Source organism: Protopterus annectens, chromosome 10.part0, assembly GCF_019279795.1.
Source record: "Protopterus annectens isolate FY-2018-M chromosome 10.part0, PAN1.0, whole genome shotgun sequence".
Lineage (NCBI taxonomy): Eukaryota > Metazoa > Chordata > Ceratodontiformes > Protopteridae > Protopterus > Protopterus annectens.
Window position 1 is genome coordinate 1771647446 of NC_056744.1, and position 22981 is coordinate 1771670426.

At 37.7% G+C, this 22981-nt stretch overlaps 1 protein-coding gene across 1 annotated transcript in view; it reads left to right on the forward strand.

The window, feature by feature from the left end:
* Nucleotides 1–22981, forward strand: part of LOC122814486 — a 466448-nt gene that overhangs the window by 140703 nt on the left and 302764 nt on the right. The window contains exons 4-5 of the mRNA XM_044087061.1: nucleotides 2207–2296; nucleotides 19070–19156. Of these exons, the coding sequence (XP_043942996.1) occupies nucleotides 2207–2296; nucleotides 19070–19156 (177 nt within the window). The remainder of the gene's footprint in view (nucleotides 1–2206; nucleotides 2297–19069; nucleotides 19157–22981) is intronic.

Below are 22981 nucleotides of genomic sequence, written 5' to 3' on the forward strand. Positions count from 1 at the left end.
CACAGACAAATTTGCTCTTCACTTGATAGTGTTGTTACTGATGCTGTACAAGAGATTACTCACAGAGGATAGTGTTGTTACTGATTTTGTACAAGAGATTACTCACAGAGGATAGTGTTGTTACTGATGTTGTACAAGAGATTACTCACAGAGGATAGTGTTGTTACTGATGTTGTACAAGAGATTACTCACAGAGGATAGTGCTGTTACTGATTTTGTACAAGAGATTACTCACAGAGGATAGTGTTGTTACTGATGTTGTACAAGAGATTACTCACAGAGGATAGTGTTGTTACTGATGTTGTACAAGAGATTACTCACAGAGGATAGTGCTGTTACTGATGTTGTACAAGAGATTACTCACAGAGGATAGTGTTACTGATGTACAAGAGATTACTCACAGAGGATAGTGTTGTTACTGATGTTGTACAAGAGATTACTCACAGAGGATAGTGCTGTTACTGATGTTGTACAAGAGATTACTCACAGAGGATAGTGTTGTTACTGATGTTGTACAAGAGATTACTCACAGAGGATAGTGTTGTTACTGATGTTGTACAAGAGATTACTCAAAGAAGATAATGCTGTTACTCATGCTGTACAAGAGATTACTCACAGAGGATGGTGTTGTTACTGATGTTGTACAAGAGATTACTCACAGAGGATAGTGTTGTTACTGATGTTGTACAAGAGATTACTCACAGAGGATAGTGTTGTTACTGATGTACAAGAGATTACTCACAGAGGATAGTGTTGTTACTGATGTTGTACAAGAGATTACTCACAGAGGATAGTGTTGTTACTGATGTTGTACAAGAGATTACTCACAGAGGATAGTGCTGTTACTGATGTTGTACAAGAGATTACTCACAGAGGATAGTGTTACTGATGTACAAGAGATTACTCACAGAGGATAGTGTTGTTACTGATGTTGTACAAGAGATTACTCACAGAGGATAGTACTGTTACTGATGTTGTACAAGAGATTACTCACAGAGGATAATGTTGTTACTGATGCTGTACAAGAGATTACTCACAGAGGATAGTGTTGTTACTGATGTTGTACAAGAGATTACTCACAGAGGATAGTACTGTTACTGATGTTGTACAAGAGATTACTCACAGAGGATAGTGTTGTTACTGATGTTGTACAAGAGATTACTCACAGAGGATAGTGTTGTTACTGATGCTGTACAAGAGATTACTCACAGAGGATAGTGTTGTTACTGATGTTGTACAAGAGATTACTCACAGAGGATAGTGTTACTGATGTACAAGAGATTACTCACAGAGGATAGTGTTGTTACTGATGTTGTACAAGAGATTACTCACAGAGGATAGTGTTGTTACTGATGTTGTACAAGAGATTACTCACAGAGGATAGTGTTGTTACTGATGTTGTACAAGAGATTACTCACAGAGGATAGTGTTGTTACTGATGTTGTACAAGAGATTACTCACAGAGGATAGTGTTGTTACTGATGTTGTACAAGAGATTACTCACAGAGGATAGTGTTGTTACTGATGTTGTACAAGAGATTACTCACAGAGGATAGTGTTGTTACTGATTTTGTACAAGAGATTACTCAAAGAAGATAATGCTGTTACTCATGCTGTACAAGAGATTACTCACAGAGGATAGTGTTGTTACTGATTTTGTACAAGAGATTACTCACAGAGGATAGTGTTGTTACTGATGTTGTACAAGAGATTACTCACAGAGGATAGTGTTGTTACTGATTTTGTACAAGAGATTACTCACAGGGACTCCTTTAGGAAAGTCCAGAGAAGCAGGATCATGTGATGCATGATGTCATTTTGTCAGACTATTTTCCAGACAAACACTCTTCTCTGATATGCTTCTCTAAATGAAGTTACACCCGGACCATACATGTGTTTGTTTTTCGTGGGCCTAAGAAGTTCTGACATTTCCATAACGAGTAATATACAGGTTAAGGTGTGAAACATAGGATCCAATGGTGTATTTCATACAGTGATTTATGTTTAATTTCAGGACCTACTGCCTTCCACTGCCATGTATTACTGGTGTAAATATTTGAATGAAATAATGTTCCTGAGTACAAGTCCTGATCTTGTTTTGCTGACTGTAGTATTATAAAAAAGATAATAATCAAGTGCACTACATGCAATATATTAATCCACTCCCATGGGTGCTCAATTTGATATGGTTGGTTTATTTCTGTAGATACAAATACAGAAGGAACAATCCAGAAAGAGAAGGAGCAAGACACACAGGGTGACCCCTGTTCAGAAATGAATGACTCGGCTACAGCAGGTATGCCTCTTTTAAAATCTTGTCTGCATTACTACTCAGAAATTAGAATCTAAATCTCTGGTGGAAAATTCCCCAGAAATGTCTATCAGTAAAATATATGAAAACTTGAAAGATGCCTTAAAAGAACGATACTTGAAGGTTGAAAACAATAAATGCTGTGTTGGATCCAGGGTACATGCAGTATATTTTTGTATAACCATTCTTGTTTTATGTGTTCTGGTCCTTTTCAGCTCTGACAACAAGGAAGTTTCTGAAAATCATTAGGAATATGATCAGTGGTTATATTTAAAAGGGTGCCAAGTGTGGTGTATCCTGGGATAAGTTAAAACTTCCAGAACAATGTGGAGTATGAAGTGCCTCGGATCCAGTGTCATACTATGATGCTCTAACTGCCATCACCTTGCCAAACCCTCACCTGTCCCATACTTCATCCTCACACCTGCCTTCTGTTCCTTTCACTCTCTCTTATCCCTGCATCAAACTTAGTGACACCTGCTACCATTGTATATGTTTTGTTAATAGCTACAGTACATCTAATGATTTTAACCTGTCTACAGTGTTAGGTCTAATGCATATCTCATGTTCATTTGTCTGAACTTACTTTGTAGACATTTGCTTTGATTGTATACAATGTTTTCTTCAACTTCTGTATCCAGAGGCAGCACCTGGTAAAAGTTCATGTGGATCAGTGTGCTACCCTGGCTAACACACAAAGAAGAAGAAGAAGAAACAAAGAGATACAAATGTTATGTTGTCATACCTTTTATCATTTTGAAATCTTAATGCAAACTGAACAGTAGTGAAACTACTCTTAAAAGAAAAGTATTCCCTTATGGATATCATCTTGACTGATGACACTTCATCAAGTATTGATACAGTCCTAGATACATGACAAATGTCATTCTAATGCTGTGAGTACATATCTGATTCAGCAGCCATTAGTTAAAGATATTGCTGGGCTGGACATAAACATTACCAGCATGGGAGAATCATTCTAGTCTCTACTGAATGCAAAGATCTTGTCATCCCATTTCCTGGCCACAACAATTCAGCACCAGCCAGACCAATATATCCAGTAAGGGCAGAATTCAATGATACGGTAGTTCACCAAATGAAGAAGGGCACTGCATCCAAAGAGGTCATCAAATCATAACTCTTCCCATTCCATGTGGTTACAATCTGTTTATTTTTTTTACTTCTTTTTGTCTCTCTTCTCTCTGGTTTTTCTTAAACCAGCTTGCATAATGGATTTTGTAACCTAAAACTAATTAAATTAACATATCCAAACCTATAGTATGAAGATATGATGAGTCCATGAAAACCAAGTGGAATTCTTATCCATAACCAAAAAATGTTCCAGGAATAAACCTCTTAGAGTTGCTCTTAGTTTGGCTACTTCACCCAAGAAGTACAGAGAATCTGCCGTATCTAAAGCCATCTGCTCCTAAAAGAGCAAAAATAAGTGTCATTTTGTACTTTTGCTGATTATGTTTTACTGCAGTTCATAAGAATGCTGTATTATTTGTTACATTTCTCGCACTTTAGTAGAGTTTCAAACCTGAATTCCTTCTGCTGTTGTATTACTTCATTAGATTGTGTCTGCTAGTTTTACAGGACTGTAGTATCTAGACTGTGTGGTCTGCAGTTGAGCTCTAAAACCAGCATTTTTACATTGAAGGTTTTTTGACTGCACTCTTGAGGAAGAAGTGTGCTGTAGCTAACCTTTCTAAGTTGGGGACTGCTGGCTGAAAGCTTATTGTGTGTTTTCCTAATTGGTCTGAAGGCCTTGCTATTGTAAAACTTTTTTTATTTTCCTTATTCTATATGAGGCCAGGTTTATGTGGGTTTGTGCTGAATTCCTCAGAGCTGTTGTTGGTTTGACTACTTTGTCTGAGAGTTACAGATAATCTGCTGTATCTAAAGCCATCCTCTCTTAAAGAACCAAAATAAGTATCATTTTGCACTTCTGCTGATTATTTTGTACTGTATTTCATAAGAATGCTGTATTACTTGTTACATTTCTTGCACTTTACTAGAGTTTCAAAGCTGAACTGTTTCTCCTGCTGCTGTAGTACTTAATTAGATTGTGTCTGCTAGTTTTACAGGACTGTAGTATCTAGATTGTGTGGGTTTCCTGCACTTGAGCTTTAAAACCAGCATTTTTACATTAAGAGGGTTTTCTGACTGCACTCTTGTGGAAGAAATGTGCTGTAGCTAACCTATCTGAGCTGGGGGCTGCTGCCTGCGAGCTTATTGTGTGTTTTCCTGATTGGTCTGTAGGCCTTGCTGTTGTAAAACTTGTTTTTTTTTCTGATTCTGTATGAGCCCAGTGTCTGTGTGGGTTTGTGCTCACTTCCTTAGAGCTGCTCTTGATTTGGGTGCTTCACCTGAGAGTTACAGAGAATCTGCTGTATTTAAAGCCATCCTCTCCTAAATAACCAAAATAAATATCATTTTGCATTTCTGCTGATTATAATTTTACTGTCTTTCATAAGAATGCTGTATTATTTGTTACATTTCTTGCACTTTACTAGAGTTTCAAAGCTGAACTGTTTCTCCTGCTGCTTTAGTACTTAAATAGATTGTGTCTGCTAGTTTTACAGGACTGTAGTATCTAGATTGTGTGGGATGTTCATCGTATTACCCTGCTGCAGTCATCACTCTTGGGTTATCCTGCCGTCAGGCGGTCCCGCAGTCGGCCAGAATTCCAAAGTCTTGGTCCGGCATCGGTTGCTGTCGCTTCTTCCCTGACATCAGTGCACCAGGGGTATATAAGAGGCATCCAACGCCATTTTCTTCAATCTTTCTTGCCCACGCGGTGCCCGAAGCAGAAGCAGTTTTGCAAGTGCCGGTCGGCCGACACCTGAGATTTTTGAATCGAATTTCAGTCCGAAGTCTTCAAAAGCTAAGTACCCCATTGGGGAACCTTTTCTTGCCTCAGTCCGATGTCAGAAAAAGTTAATAATTGTATTTCTTGTGGGAAGCAAATACCTCATAAGGATTTTCATTCCTATTGTATACCTTGCCTAGGCCCAGACCACGATGTCACTGGTTGTCGGTTTTGTGCTAGGTTCAATAAACGTACTATAAAACGACACTTTGATTTCGCACGACACTACTTCGGTAGAAAATTTAATTACACTATGCCGACGGAGCAACCGACTACCGGCTTGCATAAAAAACGCAAGGATAAGGACAGGCAGCCTAGATCCAAGCCAGACTCTGAGGCCTTGGCTGGGCCGGTCGCCGGTTCTTCGGTTGCTAATTTTACAGGACTGTAGTATCTAGATTGTGTGGGTTTTCTGCACTTGAGCTCTAAAACCAGCATTTTTACATTAAGAGGGTTTTCTGACTGCACTCTTGTGGAAGAAATGTGCTGTAGCTAACCTATCTGAGCTGGGGGCTGCTGCCTGAGAGCTTATTGTGTATTTTCCTGATTGGTCTATAGGCCTTGCTGTTGTAAAACTTGTTTTTTTTTTCTGATTCTGTATGAGCCCAGTGTTTGTGTGGGTTTGTGCTCACTTCCTTAGAGCTGCTGTTGATTTGGGTGCTTCACCTGAGAGTTACAGAGAATCTGTTGCATCTAAAGACATCCGCTGTTAAAAGAATGAAGATAAGTATCATTTTGCACTTCTGCAGACACTCAGATCACTCAACCTCAAGTACCAGTATGATTCAGTCATAGTCCATGTGGGTGTGAATGACCTGACATTTACCTCATAGGACTAAATAAAGAGAGACATGACTGACCTCTCTGAAAACGTGTCACAGGCTGGTATGAGCCTTACATTGAGCAGCATTCTACCCGCACCAAGACTGATACCACAATACAAACAGAAAATGATTGACTTCCATAATTGGCTTGGCTACTGGTGTCATCCCAAGGGGATCCAGTATTTGTCAGCCTGGGATAACATGATCGACAGACCATTCTGCTTTACCAGAGATGGTTTGCACCTGTTGCTGCTAAGCTTTTAACTACTTGTCAAGGCATTAGCCACCCCTATAGTGCCTTTTTTAAGCAGTGCCAAACCAATAGACTTCCTAATGTAACAAATTCTTCTAATGTCGAGCTGAAGGTACTACTACTCAATACTAGAAAACAAAAAACTGCACTTACTGGAAGCTCTCCTTGCTCTGGAGAATGCTGACATCTGTCTAGTTACAGATACGTGATTCAAGGCCATGGAAAGCACTCCAGCAGGCTACAATGTCTATCACACATTCAGACCACCCTCTGAAAAAGAAAAAAAAAAAAAGAAAAAATAAGGTGTTTCCATTTAGAGAAAAACCAATGCACCCCCCCAGCATAATGCCCACATTGGTGAGATCAGATAATAGATTGGTCTCCTTTGAAATAAAAGTAATGGTAGTACCCACATCAAACCCAAAAACTCTAAAAAAATTCCAAGGCAAATTACCTTCTATTTAGTGATTGCATCAATAAATTTAAAGCTCTCCTAACCCTGAAAACACAGAAGCCTATGTAGAACTATACACAAATGTCCTGTACAACCACTTAAACAACTGCATAGAAATGGCAGTACATGACCACTACAAAACCCAGGTCTAGCTGGAAAAACAAGCCACCCTAGATTAGACAACAGAAGGAAGAAATTCTTGTCTAGAAGTAAGTGGGGGGGTCACAACAGAGGAATAAATCCCTCATTAGCCTCAATAGGCAAATTAAGGAACTAGTCAAGTCTTCAGAAGTGAAATATGAGTCTAAAATAGCTTCCCAAGCAAAGGATAACCACAATTCACTTTTTAGTTATGCCCAAAATCTTAAGAGAAACACTCAGCAATGTGCTGTGTTGGCTGTAGATGGCACTATCTATTACTCAGCCAGAAGAAATAGCAAACCTACTGGCCAATGAATTAAGCTCAGTTTTCACACCGCCAGTCACTCCCCATGAAATACCCCCTACCATTCCATTGCTTGTTATTACAAAATAACAGGTCATCACTGTGCTCTCTAAAGCTAGAAACACGGCATCAATGAGCCCTGACAGAATCCCAGGGTGCCTATTAAATAGCTTGTAACATGACCTAGCAAACCCTTTCAGATCCCTGTTTAACCACAGCCTCCAGACAGGCTTTGTCCCAGTAGAGTGGAGGATACCAACAGTCATCCATCTGCACAAGTGGTGACCATCAATAGACCCAGGAAACTACCAACTCATCAGTCTGACTAGCGTCATATGCAAGGTTATGAAAAGGATAATCATGGACCTGATTAACAATAACACAGGAAGTCTCCAGACTATAGGCCCAACCCAGTTCCTGCCTGCTTAATCTGGTGGACTTTTTTAAGAAGGTCACCAAGGCCATGGATGAGGGTAGAACAGTGCACAACTCCTACCGTGACCTGGCCATGACATTTGACACAATACCTCACATAGTTATTATAGATAAGCTCACAAAACTGGACATAAATCACTACATTGCTAGATGAATAGCCAAATTGCTCATGGCTAAGACAAGTGTTATTAGAGTTGGGGAATCCACATCCAGCTAGTGGTCCATAGAGCTCAAATCTGGGGCACTCTTGTTTGAGATATACTTCTCAGATGTCAAGGCAAATATACATGGCTTTTGGCTGACCAAGTTTACTGATGATTGCAAGTTTGTGGGAATCAGAGAATCCCAAAATGCTGTTTATACCCTACAGGCAGGACTGATGCAGACTAATGATTCGTGTTAGAGCCATGGCCTCAAACTACATGTGAAGAAGTACATAATAATACCATTTGGGAAATCAAATACACCTGCAAATTACAAAAGTGATAGCAGTGATGAGAGATCTTGGTACTCAGATAGTAATCTGAACTTTGACCTCCCTGTATCTATGGTGGTGGGGAAAACCTTCTGTGTAGCTCAGCTTATAAGTAAGGGCATGGCAACCAGTTCTAGTCATAGTATCACTGTACTCAGCCCTCACTGGATCAAGAATTGAGTATAATGCACCTTTTGGTATGTAGCTCTCCAGACACCTGCAACAGTTGGAGTGTCCTCAGAGATTTCTCACCAAACTTATAGGGTATAAACAACATGTCATATGCTGACTGATTAAAATCCCTTTCACTATATTCAATTTCCTACAGATTACTGAGGGGTGATCTATGCCTGACCTGCAAGGCATTCTGTGACCCATCCCTGATGGAAATGATGCATATTCACAAAACTAACTGCATGAGGGCTCCCTGCTCCAAGGATCTATAACTGATCTCTGACATGAATAAGTCATGTGTCCCAGAGATTGTCCCTCCTCTGGAATAGGCTTCCTATTGACATTAAGCAGAGCCCTTCCCTGTCCCTTTTCAAGCTCAATCTGGACCAATGGATGGGAAATCACAAATTCACTCCTGGAGTGGCATCTATGTCCTCCTTGGGCAGGGGCAGGGTGTAATAAATGTCAAAACCCTACTTTCTCACCTTTAGTATCTTTCCCTATGGATTGAATATTGGGTAAAATCTGGGTAAAACTGGCTAGGCTTGTAAGGACTCTTGAGCAGTTTACCTAGTGATATCCTATGAACCTATAGGAGACACTGTTCTGTCCCCCACTATTAATACATTTTGGGGTGTCCACCAGGCTGCTGCTGTGCATGTCACCACCCAAGGTTAATCAAGACATACCAGCCAGGCAGGTCACCATTGTGTTGGTATATAACTGGCACTTTGCCAGTGAATCTGTACAAATCCTGGACACTTGCACTTTGGCATTATACTAATAACATTACCTCCCCATCTGGTTTAGCAAGGAATGTAACTACCATAACTACTCCCCATCTGCTGCCATGCTGGTACCAGCTGATCCTAGAATATTCCACTAAATTCTAGTCTGCCACATCTGCCCTGCTCATTATATATTCCAACTCTGAGACTGCATACCAATGGGGAAAATGGCAAGCTGCCATAATCCAGTGTGAGCAATCTCTTGCAAACCACCCAGTAACTCAGCATAGTAATAGCATAATAAGTGAATATAACATAAGATTCATTAATACTGCTAATACAAAACTAAATGCACATGCTGAATAGTGATAGGAGTTTATCCAAATCCAATGAGTAACTCACACTGCTGTTACAAAACTAAATGCTCAAGGCAGAAAAAACACATTGAATGTAATAAGTATGCTCCAGCTTATTTGAGCCTGCACAGAGTTGATGTAGTACTTTAACCTCCTGCTCATAAAACTATCTGTACCTAGGAGAAATCTTTCTTTTTTAGTGTAGTCAGTCCCAATAGTGTCTTCAGAAATTTGCAGTCTACTTTTCCTCACTTAAGTGTGGATGAACGGTACATGAATATATTTTATGAAGTAAGGCATCTATAATTGCACCATTGTAAGCTGTACTATTTACTGCAACACCTAGTCTGTTTTAATTATTGACATTATTTAAAAAATCACCTCAAATTCCAATGTAGTCACCTGGACCGTAATTGTATTTCTAAATCTGACTGACCTGTTGAGAATTACAGTCCCTGATTGTTTCTGCAGCACTTGGGTGGACAGGTTTCAGCCCTCTCCATTCACCTTCACTTCGCTCAGGCTCGCTCTTTTCCCGTACCCCCAAATTTCACCCACCCCCAGTACAACTACACATATCTGAAACAAGCCACTCCATCCATTTACTACCATCCAGTCAAAACACCCCTCCAATTACTTCACATCCATATACAACTAATTCTTTAAGCCCCCTTTTACTGTTTATCATAGCAATTATTCCCTACTTAACCCTTCACACTAATTAGTTACTACTTCTTATCTATCCTGCTAGTAAACTGTTCTATAAGTAAATCGCATCTCAACTCTGTCCTACATTTACCTATGATGTCTCCCCACCATAGCAAATATCTAAATATTATTTCATTACACATTGTATCCCTCACTCTTTTTATTCTAACCAACTATCTAACTTCTTACCACATTCAGTTATCCAACACTTTCACATTTCCTATCATCATACTTCATCCTCTCCATGCACTACCTTCAAACTTCGAAATAGCTCCCAATCTCTGTAGTATCACTCATTTGGATACTTTCATCATAAATGTACACATACTTTCTCAAAATCCCACACTTCCCTCAAAGTAAACAAACTGTTATCAAAACTCTCCACTCTACTCCTATACCTTCCAATTCATTTAAATCTCTGTGGTGATTTTCATCCAAATCCTGGCCCCAAAACTGAAACACAGCAATCATCCAACTCCCCAACCCTCCAACCCCATAGAAAAATAAAATTATCTCCTAATGTTTCCATCCTTCTATTAATTAACATGACTCTAAGAAGCATCCTCAGTAAGATACACAAACTCCATGCCAGTATATTACGATACTCACCTGACATTGTATCCTAACAGAAACTTGTCTGAAACCTGATATAAATAACAATATTATTCTTCCTTCAGGTTACAGCATACTGTACATAGATTGGTCAGATCAAACAAACACGGAGGAGGTCTAGCCATAATCTATAAAACAAATCTCAAATTGGAACGATTAGAACCAAACAACCCAGCTTTCAAAACACTGAAATATTATTTACTAAACTTGTAATAAACCCAAAGAAACATCTCACCTTTGTAGGCATTTACATTCCACCTGGTAATAACCCTACTACAATAGAGGAAATACTCCACTACATATCCATAGCATTCCCTCAAGAAACCATAATAATGGGAGATGCCAACATTGATTGGATCACTTGCAACTCAGATAACCCCACTAATTTTATTTACCTCTATGGTTTCACTCAGGGTATACAATCCCCAACTAGAGTAGACAAAAGCACCAAAAAGCAATCCATTCTGGACTGGATACTAACTAATAAAACTTCTCTCACTTTCCAAACAGGCTGTCTCCCTAACAGCCTCAGTGATCACCTCCCAAATACCTACTCAGACAATATCTTTATCCTCCTAGAAATACCACTTTTAAGCAAATTCAAAACAAAAAAAAAAACTCAAATATTTAACTCTCTCCTACAAACCAGTAACCGGACCCCTCTTAGAATACTACCCCAAGACACTGCAGTTGACTACTTTAACACTACTTTCCTCAATATTCTAAACAGCTTAGCCCTATACAGAAATTAAACCAAATTATGTTCCATGGCTAAAAAAAGAAACCAAAAATCTACTCAAACAAAGGGATAAAGCCTGGGCACAAAGGCAGGCCAACAAAACCAACTTTGACCACTACCGTAATCTCAGAGATAAAGCCAAATCTCAAGTAAAATTAGACAGGAAAAACTTCTACAGGGATATTCAATTACAACACCATAACAATCCACCAAAATTCTGGGCCATCATAAAAAAAACTCCTTCAACTTGGCCAACATTCAACCCTCAATCCCATCAGTCACTATTAATCATGACAGGATAGCCACACAATTTAACTCATTCTTTATTAACTCTATAGTTTCTCTTTCCAAGAACCCCTATAAGTCACCACTGTCCATCCCAACACCACCCAATGAAACCAGTGATACTTTCTCCTTTAAGCCCATTCAAGCTAACACCATAAAAATATTCAGCAAACTTAAACCTACCTACCTTGCAGCTGATAATTTACCTTCTGAATTCCTTAAACTAGCAGCAGATGCCATCTCTTTCCCTATCTCACTTCTGATCAACCACTCTGTCTTAGAGCACTACATTCCACTCCTCTGGAACATATCACACATCACCCCATTGCATAAAAGAGGAAACTCTGCTGAGCTCTCTAATTTCAGGCCCATTGCCATTTTATCCCACCTAGCCAAAACACTAGAAAAATGCATTCATATTCAGCTCATGAGCTATCTTTTATCTAACAACCTTCTACCTGACAGACAACATGGTTTCTGTCCCAACCATAGTACCACAACTCTTCTAAGCTTCACAAACACTATCAACATATACAGAAATAAAAGCAATATGATATCCTCCATCTTCCTAGACCTGTCTAAAGCATTCAATGCTGTTTCCCACCAGAAACGTCTCCCCAAGCTTGCCTCCCCTTAAACTTAATATCTCTTTTCTAGTTTGGTTTCAAAATTATCTAACTGATTGACAACAAGCTGTCAAATGGCAGCATGATCTTTCTCCTCTTTTACCAGTTTCTATGGGGGTCCCTCAAGGCTCAATCCTAGGCCCTCTTCTCTTTACTATTTTCACCAACAAACTCTACCCTTCTACCCACCTTGCCACCATTGTTCAGTACACAGATGACTCTACGCTCATCTGTGCTGATTCCACCCTTCAGCAATTCCAAGTAACAACACAACAGCCCTTCTCAGCTATGGAATCTTGCCTATCTGACTCACAACTGATTCTAAGTCCAAGTAAAATTAAGCTTATATTCTTTCATACCCTGATTCCCCAACTTCATTTCACATACACTCATCAAACAATACTACTAAATCAACAGTTTCCAAAGCTAAATTGTTAGGTGTTATTATAGACAACATGAAATTTGATAAACACTTATCACAAGACATTAAAAAGACACATATAAAACTAGGTTCTCTTTACAGAATCAAACTTTTCCTTACTACTGCTACCAGGAAGGACATTGCTAGAACCTAGCTACTCCCTTCCTTACTATATGCCTCCCCTATTTTCACTAAAACCAGCTTAGCAAAACTTGAAGCCTGCTATAATAAAATAGCTAAGTTTGCAACAAACTCCCCTCATCAAACCCATCACTGTTTGGCCTTACAACAACTCAAATGCTTAGAACCACCCCACTATTTAACCTTCAACCAACTTACTACTGCCCATAAACTCATTCATCAACCAGAAAACTCTCTTACCCCACATCAAGTGCTCCACCCCCACACTAATACTCGAGTCCTCTGCTCCTCAGATAAATCCCTTGTACACATTTCCAAATCTGACAATAGTGTTAGTGACTGTCTGTACTCCAACTATAGTTCCAAAATATGGAATGCTATCGCACAGCCTATCTTAACTACTGGTAACCTAACCCACTTTGAAGACAGTTCTCAAGGACTACAGCTGTAAAACTGGCTGTGCTGTTGTTCCACCCCTGGCTAAGTCCTATCCTTCCTACATTTCCTACTTCCCTTTATACTGTCCAACCACTGTATGTTCAAGTTACTCAAATAAATCTCGTATTTCATCCTTTACTTCTCCCCTCTTCCTCCACCCCCTCTCTGTATTATCCTGACTAAATATTCCTTTTCTCTTTAATTCACTTCCCCTCTCCAAATTATCTTGATCAAACATATTGTTTCCCTGTCTTGCCCCTTATATACCCTACCATCAACTCCCCCACCTCTTTTTAATGTATCTGCCTTTCTTTTCATTTGCTCCCTATCACTATACCTTACTTCTACTAACTAAATTAATTTGAACTTCCTCCTACTAGTGTCTATAAATATTCTTTGCTTTGATCCTCCTAAGTCAAATGATATTCTGTAATTTATGTTATTATCTTATAAGCTTACTTATTTGCCATGGTTTTCATATAAACTATAACTGTTGAAAGTTTAAGTTCGATATACTAATAGACAAGATGCACTGACTCATAACTATCAGGACCTATACTTTATGTCTGCTTCACAAAATATTTCAATGTATACATATGTCTGTTTCACAAATATTTCGATGTATATATTTGTAATTTTAGTGCTATTGAGATTGCTTGTACATTATATACATATTGTATTGTATTTTTACATTATTGTTGATTTTAAATTTCTCTGGAGCTTTTCTCCCTGGGCCTCCAATGAAAATGGGCCCTGTTTCCAGTCAGACTTTTGCAATAAACAAATGTTAAAATAAATAAATAAATAAATAAATAAAAAATCTCTCTTTGTGTGTGTGTGTGTGTGTGTGTGCGTGTGTGTGTGTGTGTGTGTGTGTGTGTGTGTGTATATATATATATATATATATATATATATATATATATATATATATATATATATATATATATATATATATATATATATATGTATGCATATACCGGTCTACTACAGTTGATTGAAAACTCACTTGACTGAAAATTAAATTACTAGGACCACTTCACTGAAAGCTCACTTCAATGAAAACTCACTTGACTGAAACTCATTTCATTGAAAGTTATAAATGGCCTTTTCCCCACTGTAGTACGATCCTGGAGTTAGTATATATAGTAAGGGGGGATGTGGGGGGGGCGAAGCCCCCACATATGTTGGTTATATATTCTCTTTTGCAAACAGGTATTTATTGCACTTGTAAGTATCACTGTGTATAGTTTATAATGTTTATAACATGTGGGGGGGTTATGCACCCCCACACCCTCCAATGGGGGGCTGTGCCCCCACCCCTTACTATATATACTAACTCCAGGATCGCACTACAGAGGGAAAAGGTCATTTATAACTTTCAATGAAATTAGTTTTTAATGAAATGAGTTTTCAGTGAAGTGAGCTTTCAGTGAAGTGGTCCTAGTAATTTCATTTTCAGTCAATTGAGTTTTCAATCAACCGTAGTAGACCCGTATATATATAGCTATATATATATATATATATATATATATATATATATATATATATATATATATATATATATATATATATATATATATATATATATATATATATATATATATATATATATATATATATATATATATATATATATAAAATCACTAGTGCTGTCACCATGGTCAGGAAAACAAACAAAGGCGCTGAAATTCTAAAATTTAAAACTTTAAAACTTTAATATGACATCAGTAAAAAAGATAAGCACATTCGGATCTCAAATGGATCCTTCTTTAGATCTATGAGGCCTGGTGCTGATGTCATTCTTAAAGCCTGACTAGCCAATCAAGCTTGTCTCTTCAGCCTACACCCCTTAAGGGCTATTTTTAATGGGAAATTCAAATTCAAACCTGGTAATTTATCAGCTTGTGGAGTCCCATTTCAAAACATTTCTGCTAATTCAGTTCTATTGTTGATATCTCCCCCTTGTGGATCTTCCTTGAGCACCTGTAACACTCTAAAATAAAATTTATGTCCCATATTTTCTTGAATGTTTTGGCGAAGGGATTTTTAAGTTCTTTGCGATGGATGTCACTGACATGCTTAGATATTCTTTCTTTCAACTGTCTTGTGCTCTTCCCTACATAGAAATTATTGCAAGAGTTACAGGTGGCAAGATAGATAACATTCTTAGTGGTACAGCCTGCATAAGAGTTTAGAGTGTATCTTCTTCCAAACATCAGATGAATAAATTCCAGCACCTTAGATATATATTTACAGCTGGTACATCGCCAGGAAGGACAGGTACCAAATTTGTTATATTTAATATGAGATGATTTCCTTGATCTGTAACATAATGTGTTTAAGATTATAATTATTCTTGAAGGCAAAGCGTGGCCTCTCCCCTACTATCTCCTTTATCTCTTCATCTGATGTCAAGATCTTCCAATTATTATTTATAATTTGAGAGATGTGATGTGTGTCACTAGACTATGTTAAATCATTTTGAGATGTCGCTGGTTTTTCATTCTCAAGTTGTTCATGGTGCCATCATCCAGCTTTTTCTTCTTATAAAGTTTGGAGAGGTAGGGGTCTCCCTTCATTCCCACATATGGCCGTTGTCTGTCTTTGCATAGCTTCTATCTCAAGGGCATCATATCCTCTTTGCTGAAACTGTGTACACATGACTCTCAAGGCTCCTGTGTACTCCTTCTCATCTGTATATAATCTGGATACTCTTAAGAACTGTCATTTCAATATATTCTTGTGGACATGTTTTGGATGCATGCTGGATCTTAGAAGAATGTTATTCTTCTAGCATTCCTTCCGACATAATCTGGTATCAATTTTACCATGGACATCTTGAATGAATTGTACATCCAAAACTGTATATTGTCATTCTGTTGATGTCTAGTAAACCTAGAGAAGTCAGTAGTTCTTTCACAGCATCATGATCAACATCAGGCTGAAAAACCAGTGACAACTCAGAATGACTTTAACATAAGAGCAATAAAGGAGATAGTAGGGGAGAGGCCACACTTTGCCTTAAAGAATAATCGTAATCTTAAACGTTATGTTATGGATCAAGAAGATCATCTTATTTGAAATATAACAAATTTGGTACCTGTCCTTCCTGGTGATATACCAGTTGTAAATATATATCTAAGGAGCTGGAATTTATTCATCTGATGTTTGGAAGAAGATACATTCCAAAGTCTCATGCAGACTGTACCACCAGGAATGTTATCTATCTTGCCACCTGTGACTCTTGTAATAATTTCTATGTAGGGAAGACCACAAGACAACTTGTGCAACTAATTGGGTTATTTATCTTGTATAATGCATTTATGGTGCATTTTAAATTGGCCAGACATCAAAGCCACTAGGAGTATGTATTAATAAGTACCTAAGTGACAGCTGTTGCACAAACCACCCTAGTGCATTGTCAGCATTATCCAACGGCCATTTTTACATCCATGGGGATAGACAAGCACTATGATAAACTAGATAATACTCATCCTGTTACTGGAAGTCTGAAATGTATCCTGTACATGGAAGTCAGAAGTATAAAGCTAATGGATTATTCAGACAAGGACATTGCTTTCTGCAGGATTAAATTATGCCTTTTAGGTCTTACAAATGGACCATGATATTGTAACAATGCTTACTTACATATTCACATTAACATGTCTTATAATGGACTTTTTTTATAAGTGAGACTATTGTTACTGCTTATTGGATTTGCTATTCCACACATACACATGTATCTAAGAGGTGCTGTTTTTTCATATAAATGAGGGTTTTGACAACTGAGGTAATATTTGTTATATGCATGTCAGATTAAGTTATTAAAGAAGGTTTAGGGAGCATTTTCAAAAGAGGTGCTATTTTTTACAGGCACTGGTTTAGAAAAACATAGACAGTGTCTAATACATACATACATATATATATATATATATATATATATATATATATATGTGTGTGTGTGTGTGTGTGTGTGTGTGTGCATGTATGTATATATACATGTGGTTATACATACTTCATGGGTGTTGTTTTTCACATACACATTAGCCCTGGCTGCTTATATTTGTTCTACTTCAAAATTTCAAGCTAAAGTTTTTTTTTTTTTTTCAGATGATGCTGTCAGTATATTTTAGTACAGATTTTGTCCTCTCAATATACATCTTGATACATTTATACATTTTCTTGTTTAAGTAGTACCCATTTTATTTTGTAATAAGTAATTTCATATTCCTTCGCTAGAAGGATTTAAGTGATTTGATTTATTTGTGTTGCTTCATTTTTTTCAAATTTTCTTGGTGATATGATTATTAAAAGGTGTCACATGGTTTTATATCTATAATAGTGTGGTGGGTGTAGTTTAGTAGATTAAGTAAGGAAAACTGATCTATTGTCAGCATAAATAGACTTCTTCCTAGACCATCATCAAATAAACTTGTAATATCATCTGTCATTTTGTTTGGTGGTTGTCTGGTTATTTTTAAGGACAAAATATATCCACCCCTGGAGTATATAATGATACAGTAAATAAAAATCACCAATTCTTTTCCTCTCCTGTCTCACACCTCATATTCATGTTAACTTGTAAACCCGTCAATTACCTTCTCAGCCCTGTAGCAGCTACTGTATATACTTTGTGATTGCCTACAGAATGTGTAATGATTTTGTTATCCTAACTACACTGTTAATTCTAAGGTATATACAATTCTCACTTACCTAAATCTGCCTTATTCATAATTGCTATGATTAGAAGCAATATTTTCTAGAATTAATGAATTTTCAAGCTGAACCCAAAAAGGACCAACTAGATCAGTTTTCTATGCCAGTTAACAACAACCAAATAGATACATGAGTGCATAAATTGTAGTATTACTTCTTTTCTCAGTTTGAGACTATGATACAAAATTGAAAACACTGGTGACTATTCTTTTAAAAAGGGGAGAAAGATTTGACAAATATGCACTTTATGATGAAGATTATGATTAATGCATTGTGAAACTGGCCTTTAGATTATAGTTCAGTAAAGTGGAGTGTGATTTAAAAGCAAAACTATGAAAGTATTTCTGGTTTCAAGACCCTTTCTTACATCATGTAATATTTATTTAGAATATTTTTACTGTATTTGAGTAAACAAAGAGAGTCAGAGTCTCTGGTCATATCATTGCTCAATCTCTTCACTGCATGTGGCACAAACTGGAAGCAATACCACATACGACATGCATTCCCTTAAGGCTACATTCATTCTTAAAGCAATAGTGAGATTCAATAATAAACTTGCTAGTGACATCATAGTGTTGTTACTAATTCCATGCTGTTGAGTGGTTGCAGAGACCCTGGAGCAAAGTAGAGGGGGGATCATGTAATGCATGAACTTATTTTGTAAGTTTGTTTTTCATATGCACAAACTTGATCATATGGTTTTGTGAACCAGATAACACAGACTCCATAAAAGTGTGAGTTTTCAGGGGATATTGGGAGATTTTGACTTACTCAGAACTGTAAAATATTCAGGGAGAAGTTGTGGTTCCCAGTTTAGTTCATAATAGGTTTTATGTTTGCTTTCAGGTTCTAATGCCTTCCACTTGTTCAGTACTATAAAACTGGTGTATACACTTGAAGAAACATACTTTTACCGTTTTTCTTGAATAAATCTGCAGGTATTGCCGTTTTGGAAAAATATTCTCTTGCTGTGGACCTTAGAAAAATCAGTTTCCTAAGAGCTGTACATCATCATATTGATCTAAATTTGACATGAGCCATTTATTTCTGCAGATACGATTATGGAAGATACAAATCAGGAGGTGAATGAGCAAGATGGAGAAGCTGACAGTGCAGAAATGAATCTCTTTGCTACAGCAGGTGCGTGTATTTTGTATTTGTCTCTGCATTGTTTTTCAGAAATTTGACTAGAAAAATCTTCCAATAAGAAAAATGAAAATGCAAATAATAGATTAAAATAGGATATTTGAAGGCAGAAACTGATGGGTTAAGAGAAGCATTTGAGGGTATTAACAGATCATGTTTGTATTGTCTTCATTGCTGTATGCATTTCAAGCCCTTCCATAGTATATGTTATTCTTTTGAAAATAGTTAGAAACATGTTCTGTAATTATGTTTGAGAAGATGATAAGTCTAGAGTATCTGGGATACGTTAGCACTTCCTAAAGAATTGGGAGGATGAAATGTTCCTGATCCAGAATTGTAAGTGATGCAGTAACTGCCATAACATTTCCTCCTGTCCTATCGCACACTTCACACTCGCATTTATGGTCTACATCCCTCACTCACTCTTTCATTGCAGTTGAGCTTTAATCCTTTAAACCTTGCTACAGCTAGCTACTAAACAGCTACAGTAATGCATTAACCCTACCCAATAATGTTAAGGTTCTTGTATATATACCAACGTTTCCTTTAACTGCTGTAACGTCAAGCTAAAACAGAGCCAGTAAACAAATGAAAACAAATAAATAAAGGAATAAACAATAAACAATTTAATCATTTAGAGGATATTTTTTTTCAATTCGGAAGTATCACACAAAATGGAAAACAGGAAGAAAGTTTGACAAATACTAATTTTCATATTATGTCAATGAAGGGTGATGTCACTGTATGTTATGAGACAGTTTACGAGTTTTTTTGTTCACTAAGGTTGAGTGTGATTTAACAGAGAAAACAGTAAGGTACTTCCAGCTTCAATTCCCCCTCTCTAAAAAGTACTTTGGAAATAAGTGTAGTGACTGTGTATAAACAATGTTTCCTCCAATGAATTTAACCCTTGCAGGAAATGAATAAGATCCAGGTAAATCAGAATTTTACCTATGGTAAAGAATTAATAAATAAGAAAAAAATCATTAGCAATTAAGTAAGTAGGTGGAGGAAAGAATAAATAAAATAGGTAACGGTATTATTCCCTTTCTTAATGTGAAAGTCATGCAAAATGGAAAACAGTGGTGAAGCTACTTTGAAAAACAGGAGAAAGTTTTGACAAATATGCATTTTGGATATTATGTCAAGGAAGAGAACATCATAACTGCATGTTGTGAGACAGACTATGATTTTTTTCAATGAAGAATGTGATTTTAAGAAAGTCACCCTAAAGGTAGTTCTAGCTTCAGGACCAACTATACCGTCATGTAGTATTTATTAATGAAAATTGTCCAGATAGCTGAGTGAACAAACCAAGACAGAGGTTTGGGTGACATTCCCTGCTCAAGTGTTTAGTGCAGCCGGCACAAGATGGAGCCAATGCCATGTGATTTGCACTCTCTTAAGGCTACACACAGTTTTAATGCTATACATACTGTACCTGACAGAGTGTGGGACAGACCAAAAAACGTGATGGAAACATCTTGGTGTTCTTACTTATTGCAGATGAGAAAGTGTCTGCAAACATCCACTAGGCATAGTCCATCAGTACAAGGGTATGTAATGCAAGACACTCCTACATCTGTTTGTTCTGAATAAACATGGACTTGAATATAACATTTACAAACCAGGTGACACCTAGTCCCTATAAATACTTGGTTTTGGTGGACATCAAGAGATTTTAACTTGCCCAGATTTGTGAAATATGGAGGTGCTTGTTGTGGAAAACCAGGATCCTCCAATGCATTTTATAGCAGGTTTTGTTTTTACCTTCAGGCACCTGTCACGTGTAATACTGATATATACATCTGAAGAAATACTCTTTTAGATTTTGTATTGAGCTGCAGGTATAGCTTTGTCCTTTTCAAGATTCTCTAACTGTCCATCTTGGAAAAAATCAGATTTCTCTATGCACTGTATTTAATAAAATGAACCCACCCCTGAGTGCTGAATTTGATAGGGATGCCTTATTTCTGCAGCTATAGATGTGGTTGGGTCATTCCAGAAAGACAAGGAGAAAGACATAGAGGCTGGTCACAGAATGGAAATGAATCATTTGGCTACAGCAGGCATGTGCATTTTGAAATTCTGTCTGCATTATGTGTCAAAAATTAGAACTTAAGTCCCTGTTTGGAAAAAAAGTCTATCGCTAAAATGTATGAAAATCATACAAATATATTAAAGGAGGAATTTTTGAAGGTGAAAATGGAAGCTTTCAATCTGGATCAGACTGTACAGTATATTATTATTCTCTTTTGTGTGTGTGTGTGTGTGTGTGTGTGTGTGTGTGTGTGTGTGTGTGTGTGTGTGTGTGTGTGTGTGTGTGAACCATGACTTGCAAGTGAGGAGGAGGATGTTTTCTGAAAATAGGAGTGTGATCTGCGAAGTAGAAACTGTGTGCATCTTGAGATACATTAAAAATTCCAGGAGAATGCAAAGGATGAAATGTATCAGTTAAATTGTAACACAGTAACTGCCATCACCTCTCCATCTCTGCTATCCTTTATTTCACACTCACAAGTATCTTCTACACATAGGCAGGGAGTAGAGTTGGCGAAGGCGGATGAGTTTAAGTACTTGGGATCAGCAGTTCAGAGTAATGGTGAGTGTGGAAGAGAGGTGAAGTAGAGAGTACAGGCAGGATGGAGTGGATGGAGAAGAGTGTCAGGAGTGATTTGTGACAGACAGGTACCAGTAAGAGTGAAAGCGAAGATCTACAAGAGGGTAGTGAGACCAGCTATGTTATATGGGTTGGAGACAGTAGCATTGATAAAAAGGCAGGAGTCAGAGCTTGATGTGGCAGAGTTAAAGATGTTAAGATTTGCACTGGGTGTGATGAGGAAAGACTGGATTAGGAATCAGTATATTAGAGGGTCAGCCCAGGTTGGAAGGTTTGGAGACAAAGTCAGAGAGGTGAAATTGCGCTGGTTTGGACATGTGCTGAGGAGGGATGCTGGGTATATTGGGAAAAGGAGGCTAAGGATGGAGCTGCCAGGTAAGAGGAAAAGTGGAATGCCTAAGATAAGGTTTATGGATATGGTGAGAGGGGACATGCAGGTGGTTGGTGTGACAGAGCAAGATGCAGAGGACAGGAAGAAATAGAAACAGATTATCCGCTGTGACGACCCCTAATGGGAACGGCCAAACGAGAAGAAGATGTACCTTCTACATCTTTCATTCACTCTCTTCTTCCCAGGTGAGCTTTTCTCCTTTAATCCTGGCTAGAGATACTCTCTACATTTTGTAAATAGCTACAGTACATCTAGTTATTTTGTTTTTCTAACTTCCTTGCTGAACATATTGTTCACTTCTCTAAAGTGTATTATAGCAATAACCCACGCCTGGGTGTGGGTAATGCTGGATTTACCCATGGTTGGTGTGGTTTGGTCACGAGGCGGCCGAGTGGCCAAACAAAGCCAACCGTGGTAAATCCAGCATTACCCACACCCAGAAGTGGTTATTGTTATTATAATGACATTATTTAAGAAAAAAAATAATTACTTTTCTTAAATAATGGCATTGTATAATGCCTCCTTGCTGCCCTTCCGCAGCTGTCTGGTATTCTGTGGCAGTTCTGATGTACTGCACATGTGCACACCTACGCAGTACATCACAGCTGTGGGCAAAAGCAACAGAGAAAGCAAGATCTCCATTGCTGTGGGCAAAAGCAACAGAGAAAGCAAGATCTCCATTGCTTTTTACAAACTGTTTCGCTGTGTTAAATGGGTTTAACATAGCGAGACAGCTATAAAATAAGCAACGGAAATCTCTGTTGCTGATTTTATAGCTGTCTCGCTATGTTAAACCCATTTAACATAG